The 21,058-nt window shown below is 34.1% G+C and overlaps 4 protein-coding genes across 6 annotated transcripts; 2 read left to right on the top strand and 2 right to left on the bottom strand.

Moving 5' to 3' along the window:
- Positions 1 to 963: 963 nt before the first annotated feature.
- LOC123888608 (L10-interacting MYB domain-containing protein-like) lies at positions 964 to 6,189 on the bottom strand. Of its 2 annotated transcripts, none has more exons than XM_045937690.1 (3): positions 3,157 to 4,137; positions 2,011 to 3,065; positions 964 to 1,909 (listed from the first exon to the last, which is right to left on the bottom strand). In XM_045937690.1, exons 2-3 carry the CDS (start codon positions 2,428 to 2,430, stop codon positions 1,523 to 1,525), a joined length of 807 nt encoding a protein of 268 aa, XP_045793646.1. In that variant the 5' UTR covers positions 2,431 to 3,065; positions 3,157 to 4,137; the 3' UTR covers positions 964 to 1,522. The 2 variants fall into 2 exon arrangements, with proteins under 2 accessions (XP_045793646.1, XP_045793645.1); XM_045937689.1 differs by lacking the exon at positions 3,157 to 4,137 and adding an exon at positions 5,952 to 6,189 and having other exon boundaries at positions 1,087 to 1,909; positions 2,011 to 2,358.
- LOC123892319 lies at positions 2,620 to 5,204 on the bottom strand. Its single transcript, XM_045942111.1, has 4 exons — positions 4,563 to 5,204; positions 3,447 to 3,517; positions 3,157 to 3,266; positions 2,620 to 3,065 (listed from the first exon to the last, which is right to left on the bottom strand). Exons 1-4 carry the CDS (start codon positions 5,202 to 5,204, stop codon positions 2,620 to 2,622), a joined length of 1,269 nt encoding a protein of 422 aa, XP_045798067.1.
- A 1,573-nt stretch (positions 6,190 to 7,762) lies between the features above and the next one.
- LOC123888606 (GDT1-like protein 3) lies at positions 7,763 to 11,353 on the top strand. The gene is made up of 9 exons (XM_045937688.1): positions 7,763 to 8,268; positions 8,351 to 8,416; positions 8,512 to 8,625; positions 9,421 to 9,519; positions 9,639 to 9,711; positions 10,027 to 10,112; positions 10,571 to 10,654; positions 10,734 to 10,793; positions 10,944 to 11,353. Exons 1-9 carry the CDS (start codon positions 8,182 to 8,184, stop codon positions 11,133 to 11,135), a joined length of 861 nt encoding a protein of 286 aa, XP_045793644.1. The 5' UTR covers positions 7,763 to 8,181; the 3' UTR covers positions 11,136 to 11,353.
- A 4,314-nt stretch (positions 11,354 to 15,667) lies between these two features.
- Positions 15,668 to 18,941, top strand: LOC123888605 (putative pentatricopeptide repeat-containing protein At3g23330). Of its 2 annotated transcripts, XM_045937687.1 has the most exons (3): positions 15,668 to 18,254; positions 18,327 to 18,408; positions 18,763 to 18,941. In XM_045937687.1, exon 1 carries the CDS (start codon positions 15,756 to 15,758, stop codon positions 18,057 to 18,059), a length of 2,304 nt encoding a protein of 767 aa, XP_045793643.1. In that variant the 5' UTR covers positions 15,668 to 15,755; the 3' UTR covers positions 18,060 to 18,254; positions 18,327 to 18,408; positions 18,763 to 18,941. The 2 variants fall into 2 exon arrangements, with proteins under 2 accessions (XP_045793643.1, XP_045793642.1); XM_045937686.1 differs by having other exon boundaries at positions 15,668 to 18,408.
- Positions 18,942 to 21,058: the final 2,117 nt, after the last annotated feature.

Genomic DNA, 21,058 nt, shown 5'->3' with positions numbered 1-21,058 from the left:
GGACCCTTTTTAAGAGGGTGCATATTAGGGGGACCCATATATATATTATATATATATATATATATATATATATATATATATATATATATATATATATATATATATATATATATATATATATATATTTGAAGTAAAGAAACACCGTACTCTTTTTACTTTTTATGAATTAAAATTAAAGTACACTCATTTTTTTGCCAGGAAGACTAGATCAAAGATTTTTTTTAGTTACGACTAAATTAAAATATACTTGTCTAGTGCTATTGTAATTATTTTTGTACAATGCTATTCTAACATACTATTATCATAATTAATTTTGTTTTTTTTTTGAGGTAATTATAATTAAAATATAGAACACGAGAATATAATATTAAAATCATACTAACACTGTATTTGGATGATCAAAGAAATAAGAAAGAGAGAAATAGTGAAGAGAGAAGTAAGAGAGAGAGAAATAAGAGAGAAGTTGGGTGGAAATTCTCTATTGTTTGGATGAATAGAAATGGAGAAGATGATGAGTAGAAATATGGATAGAGAGAAATTAATAAAAATGATAAAAGACAAATTTATCCTTCTTATTTAAAATTAAATATAGTTAATTATTACCTAACTCTGAACACCTATACTTTCATGTTCATACATTGTACACTAACAGGATGCAGGCAATAACAACAGGATGCTAGAGAAATCAAATGACAATTACAACAACACTTTGTGGCCAAGTCCTAAACCATTTACTAATTTACACACACTAAAAACCAGCAAAAAAAACCACAAACATCACCGAATCATAAACACCGGCAGATAGAAATCAATGAAAAAACAGCATAAATTAGATATAGTCATATCATACTTATCAAAAAAAAAAAAAAGATATAGTCATATCATGTATGGATCAATATCTCATTATATAAATTTTAAATTCATGTAATATATGCGGCGTTGGAATGATTCACATCAACACTGCTCCAAATTTTTTTTCAACAAGTATATAAATTATGAGGCTTAGAAATAAAAGGAAATTTCCCCTTCAAATTAACAAATACCAAAAAATTCCATAAGCATGTGAAATATTCAGCAACCCAAATTGCAAAGTATCATAACAGTAATATTAAATACTTAAAGAAAATTGAAAGAGAAAAACAATTCAACATAAACCAAAGGCAAACAAATATTATCAGGTGCTATCATTTTTTGTTAGCCTCTGCCATCATATCTATGAGTACTTGAAGGCACATTTCAGGGGGGACACCAAATAGTTCTCTTTTCTTTTATTCATTTGCACAGAAAAAGCGATAGCAATCCATTTTACAATTATTGTTGATGCCCAAATCGGTTAGCACATTCCACACATCAGACTCACTATAATGGCGAGGCCTACTCTGTTGGATGATGGTTAGCTCCTTCTCAGCTATGTCCACTTGCCTTTCAGCCACAGATACTTGTCTTTCAGCAACAACAACTTGTCTTTCTACAACTTGATACAACTTTTCAGACCGATTGTTACCATCTTTGACAGCCTCCGCTAATGCATCAATGCCAACTGAAACCTTCTCATATTGCGACTCAACGGGTTCCACAACATGGGCCTTTCGCTTTGCACCCTATTTGCAGTGGTTCCATTTGACTGGTTAGATTGACCTTGACTGAATGCATCAAAGTTCGACGGAGAAAGAGGTGTTTCATCCACATAGTTTGATTCTGTTTCATGCATCCTTGTATCCTCAAAACTATCATTTAAGTCAATAAATTCTTTTTCTTTTTCCTTTTCTCTTTCCTTCTCCCACCTTTTCTTCTTATCCTTACCAGTTCCTGAAGTTTTTCCTTTAGCTCTATCTACTCCAAACAAATCTTTCATCATGTCATAATTCTTGATACACATTCTCTTCCACTTCACAGCATGTGGCTTTTCCTAAACGTAATAATAATCATCACATTAGTTTCAAATACAATCATTATATATGTCACATTACACAGTAAATAAAATTCAAATTGGATACTAGTAGTAAATACCTTTATCAAGGCATCCCACACTTCCTCCTCTGCATCAAACTTTCGGGTGATTGGATCCCATGCAAAACCACTCAAGCTATTGAACAAATCATACGCTTCACCAAAGTTCTCTTTTAGTGTCTTCATTCTATTCTTTATGTGTTGCTTTGTAATATGACCTCCAATTGTGTTTCTCAACAACTCAACAACATTGTTGTAAGCTTCAGAAGTCCAAGAACCATCATGCCTATTTCCTTTGTGTGCTTCTTCTGTTAATGCATTCAAAAGTGCTAGATCCATTTCTTCTGACCACCTCATCATGTCCTTTGGTTGTTGACTTCCCTTCATCATTTTTGAATCTTCTTTCATCTGAAAAAAATTACATGAAAAAAATAGGTACACACTAATTATCATTAATATTAGAAATAAAGAGAATGACATTGTGGAGCTAAAAAAGTAATATAATAAACTGATAATGTGGTTGTACAAAAATGTTGCAAGCAAATATTAAAACTAGTCTTGTTCCATTAACAACTACAATGAAATAGAAAACACCGACACTATGACTACAAATTATTGTTTCAACATTCACGCCAAATAAAATACAACGAAAAAGGTTTGCATTAAGAATTATAGTGGGTATTCATTCCACATTCCAGTCGAAACATTCTCTCTTATATTTGCTCCTTGTCTATAATCTTCGTCACATTGATTCGTGGAACTTCGATCTATGCCACGTTGTTGCAATTCTTGATCAACTTCAGCTATGATTTGGTTGTCAATATCAACTCCCATCAAGTAGTTATGCAGTATGCAACACGCGATGAAAATATCTGTCATGACGGGAAACGAATAATATGGCTCATTACCACCACCTATAATTGGAAATCTCTTCTTAAGTACATCAAATGTCCTCTCGATGACATTTCGAAGTGATGAGTGTCGAAGATTGAATAATTCTTTGTGATTTTGGGGACCTCTAGCTGAGTACTCCTTCAGATGGTAACGAACACCTCTATATGGTGTAAGTATCCCTCCCTTTAAGGGAAATCCTGCATCCCCAAGGTAATATTTCCCTACAAAAATTATGTCCACATTACTCCTAAAGAATAATTATATTATAAAACTCTAACTCTAACAAATACTAATATATTAATTACCACTCACCTTCAGGAATTAGTAATGAATCTTCTCTAGACAAAGCATCTTTTAAAATTCTAGAGTCGGATGCTGTTCCTTCCCAACCACTTAACACATATGTGAATTTCATATCGAAGCTACATGCAGCAAAAACATTTTGTGTGGTGTACTCTTTCCTTCCATGAAATCGAGGGGCATCTGCTCTTCGTACCTTGACACGACTATGTGTGCCATCTATAGATTTTTTTCTTTACTTGCCCCTTAAAAAAACGTTTTTTACAACAATACCCTTGTTTTCAAAAAAATTGCCGTAATACCCCTCTTTTGAGACAAAAACTGACGCGTTGCAGGTCCACCCCAATGGCGGAACTGACAATGTCGCCATCACCTGTAAATGGCGGAAATGGCAATACCACCATTGACCAAGACTTTTTTTTTTTTTTTTTTCGTTTTCCGGCCAGAAATGGCCTTTTTTGGTTTTTTTTAAACAAAAATTAATATTATTAATAATAATAATAATTATGATAGAGAGATCTAGATCGGGGAAGAACGCAAATTAAATCCAGTAGAAGAAACCATAGCAGTAGAAGAAAACAAAAATCAACAAGAAGATCTGGGAAGAACGAAAATCAAATCCAGTAGTAAACGAGAATTAAATCCACTGGTAAACGAAAATCAACAGAGAGATCTAGATCTAACAAAATCAGATTTCAAATCTAGATCTAGATCAATGAAAACTGGGTTTTTTGGGGTTTTGTTTTGTTTGTTTAAATTTGACGATTTTGGGTTTGATTTGTGTTTATAACTATTAAATAAGTGTTTTTAAAGGTGATATGGAGATTTTTTTTGGGTTTTTAGGGTTCTAGTAGTGGTGGCACCGCCGACGGAACCCAGTCGACACGGTGGTAGGCGCGGCGGGTCCTGGTTTGGTGATGATGAATGTTCTTGAAGAAGTGAAAGGAGAGAAGAGAAGAGAAGAGAAGAGAGAGCGTGAGAGTGAGAAAGAGAAGAGAGAGAAACAAAAGAGAAAAATGAATTTTTTCTGATGTTTTTTGTATTTATATAGGCCCGTGATCCTGTGCGCGCCCGCCTATTGTGCACCTTCGCTCTCACAATCGTTTGATGAATCAAACGGCACAAATCAATGGCGAAATTGTCAGTTCCGCCATGCCTCCTTGATGGCGCAGTTGTGGGTTCCGCCATTGGTGGGGACCTGCATGCGTCAGTTTTTGTCCCAGAATAGGGGTATTACGGAAATTTTTTTAAAAATGGGGGTATTACGGAAAAAAATAAAAAAAATAGGGATACTGGAAAAAAATTCTCCCATCTATAGCCCCAATGCAATCCTTTTTAAATGATTAAAACAAATTATTAGTAAAAAGTAATGCTATTATTTACTTCAAGACACTCTGACTTTGTTAAATTAATTTTACCTTAAAAAAAGGGAAGAATCTAGGATTGTGAAGTATTTCTGGAGGTACTTCTGCACCAGTGGGCTGAACAATGAACTCATCTACTAAAGATATTATAGCCCATAACACATTGTGGAAATGACGACTTACTGTTTCTCCCGAACGATGAAAAAAGAAAGACACTGTTCGATTTTTAACATTATGTCCAACAATGTGCAAGAACTTAGCAACTTGCTCCTCAATAGTTGCTTTTGTGGAATCCTTTACTATACCAGTGGACCTCAATTTTTCACATAATTTCATAAATGCTGCAGGGCTCATGCGGATGATGTCTCGACATCTTTCAGTTTGTACTAAATGTGTCATTAATTGAACACGTCTACGCTCCTTCTCATAATGATCACGAATAGTAAGATTACGAGCATGCCTTGGCAATATCATTTCCAACAAATGCAATGCATGGACAATATGACACAACAAAACTACAACGCATATACGCTGCCTCTTATCTATGTCTTCCATCAAAACATTCAGCAGTTGGATTTCATAACCCATCTTCACATTAGTAATTTGTTTTAGCTGTGACTTCACTTGATTAATGTCATTGATCAAATCATCATTGTTCACACTATCCCCATTGTCAACAACCATTTCTCTATCCATATTTGAACTTTTTGAGGACTGCTATCATTTTTGCAGACATTAAGTAATACTAATAAAATATAATGAAACTAAGAATAACTCTTTCCTAATTCAAGTATATTGAATTTACTTATGAAACACATAAAATCCTCTAATTAGGCATGTCTCGGTGTTAGACATGCGATGGTGACACGACACCGACACTTATAACGAAATTGACTTATGTCATTTTCTTAAATTATTATCGGTGTCGACGTGTAAATGTCCGACACCGACACTTATAATTAAATTTAATTATGTTATTTTCTTAAATTATTTAACACTACTTAAATCTTAATCCAATCTTATATTCAACACTTTTAAGTCATATGTCAAGTTGTAAGTTCATAAAAAATGACAGAATATACTAAACTGATGAGCATTTATGTCCTAACATAGATGTTGGTGAGTTAATCAAGTCTCCATTGTTAACATATAACGTCATTTTTTTTCATTGCTAAAACACCCATTGACATTAACAAATTGAACCAAAACCAATAAACCCAAACTAGGTAATACACAAAAAAGTGATTTTTTCAATTCTTAAAACCTAACGACAACAAAAATAAGGAATACAAAGAACATCTATTGTATTAAACCTAAGGGAAAAGAGAAAGAACATAACAACAATACTTGTTCCAATTTAAATTATTATGGAGTAATAACGCAAATTATGATACTAATCAAGATCTCAAACAATAAGATGAGAGTGAATATGAAATTTATTACCTGATTGATAGGTGCAAAATAGAGAGGGTGAAGATGAAGTTCCTGCTATACCAACAAAGAGATGTGAGGAACTGCTATATGAAGGTGGAGAAAAAAAAAGAAGAGGGAAAGTTCACAAATTGCCGCCAAAGTGGAGAAGGGCATCGTGGGAAGATGCAGTTTTTCACTCTCTCAAACACAAATCTCGCCTCATGAGGAGAGATTTATTTTTATATGGGACCCACCTAAAAAACTTCTCTCTTTCCTTATTTCTCTCTTCATCCAAACTGAAGAAATGCCTTATTTCTTTGCTATTTCTCTCTTTCATAAATCTATCGAAACAAACACAGTGTAAGAGTAGTGGTAAAACATTTTACTAGATAATAATTATAATTTTATAATTTATGTATTACTATTGATTTCTCTTATAAATACTCTTATAAATTTATTAAAAATAAATTCTCAAAATTAGTCATCTTTTATAAAAGATTCTGTATAAAATATTTCATTCACTTATTTTATTTTTTTCCATGATCAATGTTTTCAATAAAAAAATTTAACAAACATTATTAGAAAAGATAGCAAATTATTTAAACATAACTATAATCAAGTTAGAAAAAAAATATAAAATTGCCAAACAACTTTACCTTAATCTTAAAGTAACTTAAAATGTAAAAAAAAGTCAGGCCAAACGGACCATTGTATCATTAAATATTGAGTTTCTATATTAAGGTATCTTAACATAACACATGTTAACACGGAGTTCAGATATGCTCCATTGCCTTTCCATTACCTTGCTCAAATCGTGACACGTGGATAAAACCTAATAAATGGTCCAGATTAAGACTCAGTAAAATAGTTTCTTTTCCAAACAAAAAAAAATCATGAGTTCTCCTACTTCATAAAGTCAGATCCGCCCAGCTTTCTGTCACCGTCTTGTCGCCGTTGTTTCACCATATTTCCATGTCACACTGTGACCACCTCACCGTACCACCTCGCCATCTTGTTGTACTTCCGGCTTACCATCTCTCTGTCTCGCTACCCCTTTGTTGGCATCTCACGCACCTCGTTAATATATAGCAGCAGCGCCGCCGTCATTATAACGACAACCACTCTTTTCAACAGTGCTCTACAGCTCCGACAGACTCAAAATATATCGCTGCTTTTCAAATTACTATTTTAATTCTCTGATTTTTCTTCAATATTTATTCCCCAATTTTGCAAAGTGGTGCTAAGAAAAATTGCACAAATCCCTCCACAAAATAGAACAACCTTTGCAAGCTTTTATCAAAATTGTTCACCGGGAACAATAAAAAAAATTAGAAAAAAAATAAACAATAAAATAATGAATTGCAGCGGAACAATTTTTTGACGAGGTAGCAGAAGAATCGGGAAAGAAGCAAGCTATTTTTGAGGGAGTAGGGAAGGAGAATGAAACTGAAAATACATAAAAAGAAAAAAAATAAAAAAATGCAGAAACTTCAATCGCGAACGATGAATGTTGCTCTGCAAGGAAGAAGATGAAGCGTGTACGCTTCTTTTCCAAAGAGGAGTACTTCTTTTTCAATTTAACATCTGAACCATTGATTAGGTTTTATTCACGTGTTACGATCTGGCCAAGATAATGGAAAGGTAATGAGAATAAGGTAATGAAGCATATCTGAACTCGTTAAGAAACCCATAAAAAAATAAAAAAAATCATGATCGTTGAACTGAAATTTTGAAATTAGAAAGAAATTTAATCCGTTGAATTTCAATCCAACGGTAACAGTCAAATACCCGATCAGGGACAAACATGATCCGTTAAAATCCCATTTACGTTAGATAGTTTTGACCTGCTTGCTTAGCTTCTAGGCAAGAGAACGAAGAGGGCGAGTTCTGAAGCTTTTGTCATCATAGCGGCAAAAACTCGCAAAGCCAAAAAAAAAAAAAAAATCATACAAAATGCGTAAAGTAGCGAAAACACTCTTTAGGGATCTTGCATCGAACAAGAAAGATCTCTCCATCATTTCATTTCAATTTACGCAATCGTAAACTCAGATCCGAATCAAATCATAACCAGATCCCGCTAAAGATCTCTCCCTCTCTCTCTCTCTCTCTCACACTTTCTAATTTTCTTCCTTTTTTTTACTCAAAACAAGAAAAATTAATATAATCATAATTTAAATAAAATAATAATTATTAATTTTTCTTTTTATTCTCAATTTTCTTCTTCTTCCCTCGCAAATTCAACCTCCACAGATTCACCACCATGGCGCTTCAATTCAACAATCGAAGAACCGTTATCGCTCTTCGTCTCTTTCTTCTTCTCTGCTTCGTCTTTCAAACCTTTGCTCAGGTCAGCTTCATTTATCATCCGTACTACGCGTTTTCAGTTTCCATGAATCAATCGCCTCCGTAATGTGTTTGTATATGCATAGGATTCTCTAGCACACGACGAGAGGCAAGATTCCGATGGATCTGTGGATCTCGGTCGCCGCGCCAAAGTAAGAATCGTTAATTTCTATCTTTTTACCGTTTTTTGTTCAATTGAATTGTCGAGGAAACTGAATTGAATGTTTGTGAGTGATTTATTGAACAGGTTGCGTTGAATGATATAGAGAATGGTTCGGTTATTTCTCTTAGCTTGGATTCATCTGGCGTTGGACTATTCGATGCTTTCTTTGCTAGTTTATCAATGATTCTCGTCAGCGAGGTTAGTTTAACAACACCTTGTGCTTAAAACATTGCTTAATTTTAATTACCTAATTTAATTTTTAGCTTGTATAATAGTAATACTAATGTTGTCAAACATTATCGCTTGATCCAATCTTGATTTTAAGATGTTTTGGTATGTTTTTTTGGTTTCGGTTTCGATTATATTGCATTGTATAAACTGTTGCAGAAATTTTTAAGTTGTGAACTGTGATAGGAGCAAGAGGATTTCAAAAGACAAAATGTCCTTAGAGGAATCTGAAATTGGTTGAATAAGTAAAAGTGTGTTGTATAAAATTAATAAGCCAGCTTATACAGAAAGAAACAGTGTAGTAACTATTTGTTGACTCTGCATTCTGCAACCTAAATTAACCTAACTAATTTCTAACTACAGTATTTGTTATCAAACTCAAGCTCGGCATGGATTAGCGTTTAGTATACAGGTCTCTCTGTTATAATAAGTCAACGAAAAAAGTTCTTATAAGCTTATAGATGTTGAAATTAAATGAGATGTTCTGAAAAATTGAGATGCAGGAGCTAATCATTCCACTCATTCGAGAATGGGTTGTTTAAAAAACTAATAATTATTGCATTCTGTAAGATTCTTTTAGTGTTTTCTTTCTAAAAATGTTCTTTAGATCTTTATTCAACTAAGTCTCTAATGTAACAAGTAACCAGTGCTTCTAGCTATAATGTAACAAGTAAGAGCAATTGGATTGTTAAGAATGGTTTGCTGGTTCTATGTTTAGTTATGTTTGGGTTATGCCTTTTAACTGAAAACCTTTTTTAATGCTAGATTGGGGATGAAACATTTATTATAGCAGCTCTTATGGCTATGCGTCATCCTAAGTCAATTGTCTTGTCTGGTGCACTCTCCGCCTTGATTATAATGACGGTAAGCGCAACAGTAACGTGTTAGCTTTAATGTTCCTGCTTTTTGGTTCTAACTAAGGGATGCTCTAATTCCTATTATCAATGGTATCGAGATTAAAGTTATTTGTACGCATCTATTAGGTACTTTCTACTGGACTAGGAAGGATTGTGCCAAATTTGATTTCAAAGAAGCATACAAATAGTGCTGCCACAGGTAAAATTGTCGGTGATACTGATGCATTCTTGAATCATAATGGCAGAGTCTATATTCGGCACCTGTGACAAAAGCTACTATAATTAGCATTGTTTAGGTGTTTCTGTTTAATTCTATGTACTGTTGTTATTTGTTTCAATATTGCTTGACTGTGTTTGTTTCATTCCATCTATGCCCTGCCTGTGGGATTGACTGATATAATTGTTTCCAAATTTCCATCCATTATCTTCTTCTGTTCATGGATAGTTGCTACTTTCATTTATAACTTTAATTTTTTTGTACTAAGCCTATCCCTTATTTTTTTGTCATATGCAGTTCTCTATCTTTTCTTTGGGTTACGACTGCTGTACATTGCTTGGAGATCAGATCCAAAATCTTCACAGAAGAAAGAAATGGAAGAAGTATGCTTTTAGTGCCTTTATAGCTCTATACTATAGAATCTTGATATGCATTTCCAAAGTTCAATGATATGCATTTATACTATGGCTTTATACTTGTACAGGCATGGAAATGTATTGCTTCGAGTGCCTTTATTCTAAATGGCACATTTGTTTAACAGTTACTGTATTTGTGTTAGTTAAAAATTCAAATATACTGATGACTGGCTTTAATGGTTGTTTAAATATGTTACGATCTGGAATCCTGATATAGATGCAACTCTTCAGGTTGTTACTTTGTTTCTGTTGTAGTTTCCTTATTGCTCCACCTGGTCACTTTGCCATGGATAGTGGAGCTCAATTAATTACCTCTAAACATGCTCTAGCATGCAGGGATTGGATGGTTGATGATGATGCATTAGTTGGTTCAGTTAAAAGAGTCAAACTTTGTAATTGCTAAGAATTTGCTCTTGTTTAACCAGGTTGAAGAAAAACTAGAAAGTGGACAAGGGAAAACTTCATTTCGGCGGTTCTTTTCAAGATTTTGTACACCCATATTTTTGGAGGTAAGCACAATTCTTGCATCATTCATTTGACTTATGTGAGTAGTAACTTTATGGTAACACTTTCTTATAACTTATGCAGTCTTTTGTTTTAACATTCCTTGCTGAGTGGGGTGACCGTAGCCAGATTGCAACAATTGCAGTAAGAAACTCTATCTTTTCAACACCCTAAATATTTGCACATTTTCTGCTTTTAAATTTTAATGACTTCAGTACTTAATTTTTGTCGGTGGATTTTGTTTCTGTTCTATGTTTGTTTTGTACTTTTGTTCATGTCCTTTTCCTTGTGCAGCTGGCAACACACAAAAACGCACTCGGAGTAGCAACTGGGGCCACTATAGGACACACAATCTGTACCTCAGTGGCAGTGGTGGGAGGAAGCATGTTGGCATCTAGGATTTCCCAGCGTTCTGTAGCCACTGTCGGTGGCCTTCTCTTCCTTGGTTTTTCTTTGTCTTCTTACTTCTACCCTCCGCTAGATTAATACAAGTGCAGATTAATCTTATTCCTAATGGCTTGTTTGTGCTCCTTTTTACCTTAATTTTTTTTACTCGATGGTTGTCCTTGCTATAGAATTTGTTTTGTTGTATGTATGTAGTATCTACTCCCTAGGAAAGCTCGATCCTAATTGGAATATAAGATTTTGTATCCCATTCTTTTTTGTAAAATATATTTTTTAATAGACAGCCATTGTTATTGTCATTATTTTCCAAGGGCAAAAGCAGGTAAAAGTATATCCCTTTAATCTCCACACTTCGTTGAATTTTGATCCAGCTTTATGCAGAATTAGTTTTAGCCTTATTTTGATTTGATGGACTCCCTCCTACTTTTGAATTTTGGAATTTCGTAAGTGAATATTCTAGGTAAATTTTAATATGGATCACTTTATCAAATGGTCCATGGTGGACTACGAATAACATTATAACGAATACGAATTTTACAAAATGCACTGTTGGATTGAAAGTTTAGATCATATAGATCATCCATAGAAAAATTTAGAAAAATTGAAAATCATTTGATATGTTATTAGACACATCAAGATTAACGGTTTATTAAATAACGTAAATTTTGATGGGTCTCAATAACATATCAAATGATTTTCAAAAAAATTTAAAAAATTTATGTATGATCTATACGATATAAACTTTCAATCCAATAGTGAATTTTGTAAAATTCATATTCGATAGATCATTTGTCCACGGTGAATCACTTGTGAAGGTGTGTGACAGGAATTAAGTATCAATTAATAGTTTATTTTATGTCATTTTACATTTTTATCCTCTAGGGTTGTATTTAAAGGCCTTGAGCCTCATTTGATAATCAATCAATCAATGAACAATTATCTTATTCTCTCAAAACTCTCATTTATGTTTGCATAATCTCATTTGTACCGAATTCTATTCAATTTGTTAGAATTCCTACTTTGAGACTTGATTCTATCGGTTTCGTCCCTAGAATCTATTTTCCCGTCTCAATTGGTATCTAGAGCTTCGATTCAGCGCTAATGGGTGCAAAATACAAATTGGTGAGAATTTGTACCGTTGAGGAAGCTGGAGAAAAGATGGAAATGGGTATATGTTTCATATGTGATAAACCTTTTACTGTAGAACATCAATTGCTTCATCACACAAATATTCAAATGATAATGAAGGAAAATGAAGAAGAAACTGAACTGGACAGTGAAGGTCCTATAGAGCAGAAGCAGAATGAGGGACATGGTTCTAAATCTGCAGAAGCTTATTCCCTCACCACCGGAACCACCACAGTTACTCCTAAATCACAAGGTATAGACACATTCAACCACAACACAAATGTTCATGAACCAGAAAGAGACGAGCAAATTCAGAAAACCCCTAGTTCAACCACAATTCCACTAAAATCTTTTCCTTCGACCCATTGAAGTTCGGTGACAACGACACTGATAAATTGCATGGTAAAGAGAAAATCATGGAACTCAACACGAAAATGGAGTGTCTTGACAAAACCTCGTCCATCTTAAGCGATTGTTACGACACCCACTGTGTTCTCCCCGTTTCGATTCCGACAATAATTCCGCTGCCGGAACCACCAGACAAGGTCGCCGCCTCAGTTTCATCGAGAAACATCCACCAAGCTGCTATAGAGGAGAGTTTGCCAAAGACCAAACCCCGAGATTCGACAACGTGTGAAAATCTATTGCAGTTGCAAGCAAGCCTCGCACCAACATGGAGGATGAAACTGCCATGGTTTTGGGTAAAGGAGTTGAGAATTACAGACCCAATATTGGATTGGGAAAAGCTTAAACGTGCCATATTTGAAAGGTTGTTGTTCAACACACCACCGAACGACAATTATAATGTCACGGAGATTCCGACATCACCGCCAATACCACCATATCAACATTTTCAGTCGATGAAAGTGTTATTCCAGGTTTTTCAATACCATTTCCTTATTAATGGTTGTGACTCTAATTGTGTTTGGATTTATTATAATGTAAAATGACATAAAATAAACTATTAATTGATACTTAATTGCTTTTAAGAAGGATGTGGATTTATTTACTGAACTATGTGGAGGCAAATTTGTTTATAAATTGTACTTACCATAATCCACTTGAAGACCCTGATTATACCCTCCAAGTGTTTGATATGTCTTGCTATTTTTTGGAAACACAACTTGTTAATTTAGCCTCATTACAAGATACACCTAATCTTGTTGAACTTACATCCATGTTCAGCAATGTCAAGTTTGTGACTGGGTTCACCAATTTCTATTATGACAGTGATTCTAACACTCAAGATCAAACTCCAAAATTTGAATTTGATCAAATTCCTATTAAATTGTTGTGCACTGGTGCAGAACTCTTGGGTACAAATTGGCAGACTGAAGTACCAAATATTTATGCTTGTATTCAAAAGCATGCTAATACCATTAAAAATAATGGTAGTTTTGATTCTTTAGAAATAAATGAATTTAATCTGCAACAGTTCCATGAGTTGTCAATTGCACTACACGTTCACATTTGGAATTACTTGAATGCTCTTTTTCTTGATGATTATGGTTATGTTTTGGTGGATCGTCAAGGTTATTTTGATCGCAGTGTAAGATTAATTGATGGTGTTGCATTCTATTATAATATGATAGCGAGAACTTATGGTTTTCTGTTACCGATGGTTATGATTTATGTAGACTCGTGGGTTGAAGCTAATTTGGATAGTGCAAAAAAGTGGTTGGTTGATGTCTATAATTCTCCTGCGTGGAAACCATGTTTAGCACCACTTTATGATACTTATCACTGTTTAACTAAGAAATTGTTGCTAATCTTTCAACACACAAAATTGGTGATCGTTTTGCATAGGAAGATGATCTACAATGGTCATTTTTATGCTCTAAAAGTGTTAAGCAAGTGGAAGGATTGGTTTTCAACACATGGATCATATTTGAACATTTCTTTAGAGAATACCCCCATGATAATTATGCATTCGAATGGTGGATCTTTGCACTGGTCCTTGAGAGTATTTAATACAGTGGTTAATAGGGAGACAATTTATTGGAGGGCTCTCATGTCTGCTCATATGAAACTGAATTATTTTAAGGGCATGTGCTGTCTTGAGGAAATACCAATCTCCCTTGGAATCACAATATACCAAGCTACCAGTTCTGCAGTTTTTTCAGTAGCAACCATGTGGGTTTAGTCAATGAGGTTACCTTAATTATCAATAAGAGGGTGAGAAATTATTACCCTGTGATGGGTGTGGAGTTTTATGCTAACTTTGAATTTTTTATGGGGCTATATATCACAAGCTATCTCCAAGTTGCAAAGTCATTTGCTTCTCTGAGTGATGCTTCTACGGACAAAGAAAGCGACGGTGAAACTCTAGAGCTGAATTTCAAATGTGCTCAGCATTATCAGGAAGATGGTTTCATCTCTATGATTATGTTTGACTATCAAGAATATTTTGTTGTGGCTATTCTACATAGGAAAATGATCGAAAGGGGAAGTGTTCATGTTCCTTTAGTTGTGCTCAAATGAAAGACCTTACCTCCTAAGCATGATACTTAGAAATTTTCATCCTTGAGGACAAGGATGTTTGAAGGGGAGGGTATTGTGACAAGAATTAAGTATCAATTAATAGTTTATTTTATGTCATTTTACATTTTTATCCTCTAGGGTTGTATTTAAAGGCCTTGAGCCTCATTTGATAATCAATCAATCAATGAACAATTATCTTATTCTCTCAAAACTCTCTCATTTATGTTTGCATAATCTCATTTGTACGGAATTCTATTCAATTTGTTAGAATTCCTACTTTGAGACTTGATTCTATCGGTTTCGTTCCTAGAATCTATTTTCCCGTCTCAAGGTGGTTCACCGTAGCATTAGCCGGATATTCTAAAGTGGATCAATAGATAATGGTCGTCCATAGATCAAGATATTCATGCAAATTTCAAGGAGTACGGCAGCAGCCAACGAACACGATTGCAAGAATGACTTTTTGACCAGGAACTCTACAGCACAATTATTAATTTGACCTTCTAATTGTGAATAGAAGACTTGCTTCCCAAATTTGTTATGAATTGTAAATTAATAAAAATATCGTGTTTTTATGTAAACAAAGTGAATATACTAAAATAATTTAAGATGTAAGTAATGATTTAATAGGAAAATATTGGCTAGTCATACAAATTTGACAAAGTGACTGATCACTAAAAGTTCTTGGTCAATTTTTCTAGGATTGTTGAATTAAAATAATAAGGTTACTCTTTGTCCCTGCATTGCTCACACTAAACAAAGTACTATTAAAAAAATATCTCTTGGTAAGATTTACCCAAAGTCAATCAACTTATTTTAAAATTATTTTGTTTTATTAGGTTTGGTCCAGTGGTGAGGGGTTTGGATAATATATTTTTCAAGAAAACAATCAAAATTTAATGATTTTAAAATAAGGAGACCATGAAATCTATAATTAAGATGATGAAGTCTACAATTAAGCCAAAAAATTATCATGAGGGTGCAAGAAGATTATATTAGTGAAAACTCTTTTGTTTCATTTTTCGGTTATAAAAACTTTTCTCACTCAATAAACCAGCCTAACATTACGTGCTGAAATTTGTATATCTATGAATGACTAAGCTTTCCAAAGCTAAGGTTGTGGGGGCAACACTCCTTTTTATGGGTTATCACATTGTTGTGTCTTGTAGTAGATTCACCAACCCTGTTTTACGGAACAATTTTCACATTGTTACCACTCCATTGCCGCGCCACCCATGTTCGTTTCTTTACTCCACCATATCATTTGGGTCACCACCACCATTGGGTGCATATCATTCCCACTTACTCAAGAATGGCTCTCTTCAAAATTTGAACTTGGCTAACTATCTTTTGTCTCTCTATGTTAAATCCAGCAATATGAACCATGCCCATAAGCTGTTCTATGAAATTCCCCATAAAAACACTCAGACATGGACAATCCTTATATCAGGTTTTGCTAGAGCTGGCTCCTCAGAGATGGTCTTTAACCTTTTTAGAGAAATGCAGGCAAAGGGTGCTCTTCCAAATCAGTATACATTGTCTAGTGTTTTCAAGTGTTGTTCAGCTGAAAACAATCTTCAAATGGGTAAAGGAATCCATGCGTGGGTTCTCAGGAATGGGGTTGATGGAGATGTTGTGCTGGAGAATTCTATTCTTGATCTTTACTTGAAATGCAAGGCTTTTGAATATGCTGAAAGTTTTTTTGAGTTGATGATTGAGAAAGACATTGTGTCGTGGAATATAATGACCGGTTCATATCTCCGTGTAGGAGATGTGGAGAAGTCTCTTGACATGTTCAGGAAGTTTCCTTACAAGGATGTTGTGAGTTGGAATACTATCATAGACGGGTTTATGCAATGCGGTTATGAAAGACTGGCTTTGGAACAACTCTATCGTATGGTGGAATATGGGACTGAATTCTCTGCTATCACTTTCTCCATAGCTCTCATTTTGGCGTCCTCTTTGTCACTTGTGGAAGTTGGGAGACAACTTCATGGAAGGGTCTTAAAATTTGGTCTCAACAGTGATGGCTTTATAAGGAGTTCACTTGTGGAAATGTATGGCAAGTGTGGGAGAATGGATAAGGCATCTACAATTCTCAAAGATGTACCTCTCAATTTTTTGAGAAAAGAGAATTTTGGAGTTACTTGCAAGGAACCAAAGGCAGGAATGGTTTCATGGAGTTCAATGGTTTCTGGTTATGTTTGGAATGGAAAGTATGAAGATGGTATGAAAATTTTCAGGTCAATGGTTCGCGAACTGGTTGTAGTCGACATTCGAACTGTTGTAACCATTATTTCGGCCTGTGCTAATGCTGGAATTTTGGAGTTTGGTAAACAGATTCATGCATACATTCAGAAAATCGGGCTTAGGATAGATGCTTACGTTGGTTCTTCGTTAATTGATATGTATTCTAAATCTGGTAGCTTGGACGACGCTTGGATGATTTTCAGACGAATCAATGAACCAAATGTTGTCTTGTGGACTTCAATGATATCTGGCTGTGCTCTACATGGTCAAGGAAGGAATGCAATTAGTCTCTTTGAAGGAATGTTGCATCAGGGTATCATTCCAAATGAGGTTAGTTTTGTAGCGGTTTTAAATGCATGCAGCCATGTAGGGCTTATTGAAGAAGGATGTAGATATTTTAAGATGATGAAAGATATTTATCACATCAACCCTGAAGTTGAGCACTACACTTCTATGGTCAATCTTTATGGTAGATCAGGTCACTTGTTTGAGGCAAAAAACTTCATCTTTGAAAATGGCATCTCTCACTTGACTCCTGTATGGAGGTCATTTTTATCTTCGTGTCGTCTTCATAAAAATATTGAGATGGGAAAGTCGGTTTCTGAAATGCTACTTCAAAGTGCGCCGTCTGATCCAGACGCGTATATTTTGCTATCAAACATGTGTTCTTCGAATCATAGATGGGACGAAGCTGCCAAAGTAAGGGGTTTAATGCATCAAAGAGGTGTTAAGAAGCAGCCTGGTCAATCTTGGATTCAACTAAAGGATCAAATCCACACTTTTATAGTGGGAGATAGGTCTCACCCACAAGACAAGGAAATATATTCACATCTTGATTCTTTAATAGGAAGATTGAAGGAAATTGGATATTCCCTCGATGTAAAATTGGTCATGCAGGATGTAGAAGAAGAACAAAGGGAAGTACTTATTAGTCATCACAGTGAAAAACTTGCACTTGTGTTTGGTATCATTAACACATCACAGAGGACTCCAATTCGAATCATGAAGAACCTCCGGATTTGTACCGATTGCCATAACTTCATCAAGTATGCATCTCAACTTCTAGAACGTGACATAATTGTCAGAGATACACATAGGTTCCATCATTTTAAGCAGGGTAATTGCTCTTGTGGAGACTATTGGTGACATAAGGTAAAATGTATCTATACAACAGTAGATGCTAGACTGACCATGACCAATCATTTCAATATCGATATCATCTATATTCCGAGACTCAATCATCTAAGTTGTTACAAAGTGTTGATGAAGTAGAGCATCAAATCGGATGAAAGTTACATTCCGAGACTTAATCATCTAAGTTATGCTCAAAACATGACCCTGGTATGTATTGTATCAGTATTTGTAACCAAAGATTTAATTTTTCCTGATATATTATGATTTTTGTGTATTCAGCATTCAAATGGCCTGGCCTGGCTTAGCCGGGCCAGTTAAATCAGGACTGGGCTAGGATGAGACATTCACAAGACCCTATAAGGTTGTGTTCCTGATTTGGCCTTATATTGTTGTATGCTAAAAACAAGTCAACTTGTATAGTCTACCAATTTTTAAAAAAATAAGTGTTCAGCTTATTTTAGAATACCCGATGGCATAAAAACATAATTAAATCATGGAAGAATTTCATATAGAAGCAGTATAAGTAAAAATATGTTGAAGCACCTTCTGAAGGTTCTGGATTAGAACTTAATTACTCAACTTTGCAGACAAAAACTTACAGTTTGCCAAAGAATCAAAATGGATCCTATTGGATTAAAAAAATGGGTGAAGAAAGCAGATTTTTTATTGGATTCAGTTAAAAGTTTTTGTTGTTTACTTGTTTATTCTGACACAGGACTCACCTAATTCTCTTGAATCTTGATGCTTAAGGGAGTGTACATCAAGGATGCTCTGGCACAAGTTTTAAATTTGTAGCACTTTTATTATTCCTTTGTATTCTTCTAGTGATCTGTGGCTTTAGTAGTTAAGCATTATTATAAGATCAAATCAGTATTATATGCTTGAAATTGTAAGTGTCCCACAATTTAATCTTCTTAAATTTGAAAAATAACAAATTAGTCCCTTTAAATTTAACAGATAATTCCCTCAAAAAGTTGAGAAATAACAAATTAATCACTTAAATTAAGCACTAAACAATTCATCTCTGTCAATCTATAGTCTCTACTCACAACATTAAAATTAGGCAAAATTACACTAAGGTCTTTATTTTTTTATTTTTTTTTGTAACATTTTGATCCTTTATCTTTTTTTGTAATATTTTGGTCCTTTATCTTTTATTTGTAACACTTTAGTCCTTTATTTTTTTTTATTTGTAACACTTTAGTCCATATTTTTGTAACAGTTTGGCTCTTTATCTTTTTTTATTTGTAACACTTTGGTCCTTTATTTTTTATAAATAAATAAGGACCAAAATCTTACAAAAAAAAAAGATAAAGGACCAAATTGTTATAAAAAAAAGATAAAAGACTAAAATGTTACAAAAAAATAAGATAAAAGACGTGTAGTGTAATTTTGCCTCAAAATTAACATAAAAATCAAAAGATGGTCTCATCAGGAGACTATCTATATATAATGCAGGTTCAATCACATCACAAGATCAATTTTTGTTCTTAAGGATTAATATCTTGAAGTGAAAACATGCTGGAGTTATTAAACCTTCCTTACATAGCATTTGTTTGGTCTAGTAAAAGTAACTGTTGAGCTTAATTGTTCTTAGTTCTTACTACTTTGCACTAATGATGGTCTAGATGAACAAACAACATTGTTGGTTAAGATAAAAGACAAAATTACATTTTTTTTTTGTGCTTAATTAATTAACATTACATGATCAGTTTGACCTGCACAATATATCGTCACAATATGGATTTGTTACTCTAATTAATTAAGATTTAAATTAAGCTTTGTTAATTTGCTAATCTTCGTTAATAAACATACATCAGGTATAAGTAACGCACTCAAAGGTAGACAACTCAACCTGCTTCAACAAACCCATTTTCGATTCTTACAATCAATGATGCTTCTTTTGTGCTTATAAAAAAAAAATGATGCTTCTTTTGCATTGAAGAAATATACTAGTATATATCAGATTTGGTCTCTATCTTCAGAATGGTGGAGATTTATTTGGAAGTTTTGCTTGGAATGCAATACTCCTAGCTCGAGTGCAAAACAAGTAAACAAAAAGGAGCAATGTTTTAAGAACCGGACCGGAGGTCGAACCGGTGTGGCTACTGGTTCAAGGGTCAACCGGACGGACCGGTTCAATCGTTATTAAACCGTTTATATTGAACCGTTCATATAACTTTCTTATTTCACAACTAATAAACAAATTAATAAAGTAACATTAACAAAATAAGAAACTTAAAATAAAGAAATCATAAATCCAAAATGCATAATTTATACCAAATAATTATACATAAATTTGAAATTCATAATTCATATAAATTGTTAAACTTTAAATTGGACAAAATCATATAAACTTTACATAATCATATAAACTTAAAATTGTTTGTTAAGAATTAAGAATATATTATACAATTATGGCAAATATCAAGATATCAATGAATGCATATTAATGCATATCAATAAGGTAGACATGTAAATAATGCTGGTCAATGCATATCAAAAAAGTATATCAATTATATTAAAGGCAAATGCTAAACAGTGCCCCTGGAGCACTATTTAAGAAACACTAAAGTGAATGGGTCCCACTTATTTTGCCTTGATTGAAGAGAGATGCAGATAAATGTTAATTAAAATATATTAAAAGAATATGTAACGCTCATCTCTTTCTTTTTACTGGTACTGTTTTTCTCTTTCCACCTTTCATACCAACTTACAAGGCAACAACTATGAACGAAGCAAGGATTTTCCAGCAACTCATCAAGCTTGTTAATAGCCATTTATTTCTCCATTTTCTCAGTCATGACTCTCCGGTGCGGCGATTCTCCGATTTTCCGGTGATTAGTTCATTTTTTCACAGATAAGCTCCGAGTGACAATGGATCTGGCTAATCCATTGTTTGTGCATGTCGCCGACAACCACCTTGCTTGTCGGCCGGAATTTCGCTGCCGTCTCGCCGGTGAAGCTGTTTTTCCCCATTTTCAATTTAATCTCTTCTCTACGAAAAAAAA

Source organism: Trifolium pratense, linkage group LG6 (assembly GCF_020283565.1).
Source record: "Trifolium pratense cultivar HEN17-A07 linkage group LG6, ARS_RC_1.1, whole genome shotgun sequence".
Lineage (NCBI taxonomy): Eukaryota > Viridiplantae > Streptophyta > Magnoliopsida > Fabales > Fabaceae > Trifolium > Trifolium pratense.
This window is presented reverse-complemented; position numbering and strand designations above follow the sequence as displayed.

Excerpts from the sequence above, each read along its gene's own strand:
- LOC123888608 (XM_045937690.1), bottom strand. The coding sequence starts at position 2,430 with ATGTCATTCTCTTTATTTCTAATATTAATGATAATTAGTGTGTACCTA. Across the intron at positions 1,910-2,010 it reads TGTGGGATGCCTTGATAAAG|GAAAAGCCACATGCTGTGAA; the intron begins GTATTTACTACT and ends TATTACGTTTAG.
- LOC123892319 (XM_045942111.1), bottom strand. The coding sequence starts at position 5,204 with ATGGATAGAGAAATGGTTGTTGACAATGGGGATAGTGTGAACAATGAT. Across the intron at positions 3,267-3,446 it reads GTTTTTGTCTCAAAAGAGGG|CTTCGATATGAAATTCACAT; the intron begins GTATTACGGCAA and ends TGCTGCATGTAG. Across the intron at positions 3,066-3,156 it reads TTCATTACTAATTCCTGAAG|GGAAATATTACCTTGGGGAT; the intron begins GTGAGTGGTAAT and ends TAATTTTTGTAG.
- LOC123888606 (XM_045937688.1), top strand. The coding sequence starts at position 8,182 with ATGGCGCTTCAATTCAACAATCGAAGAACCGTTATCGCTCTTCGTCTC. Across the intron at positions 8,417-8,511 it reads ATCTCGGTCGCCGCGCCAAA|GTTGCGTTGAATGATATAGA; the intron begins GTAAGAATCGTT and ends TTTATTGAACAG. Across the intron at positions 10,655-10,733 it reads GTACACCCATATTTTTGGAG|TCTTTTGTTTTAACATTCCT; the intron begins GTAAGCACAATT and ends TAACTTATGCAG.
- LOC123888605 (XM_045937687.1), top strand. The coding sequence starts at position 15,756 with ATGACTAAGCTTTCCAAAGCTAAGGTTGTGGGGGCAACACTCCTTTTT.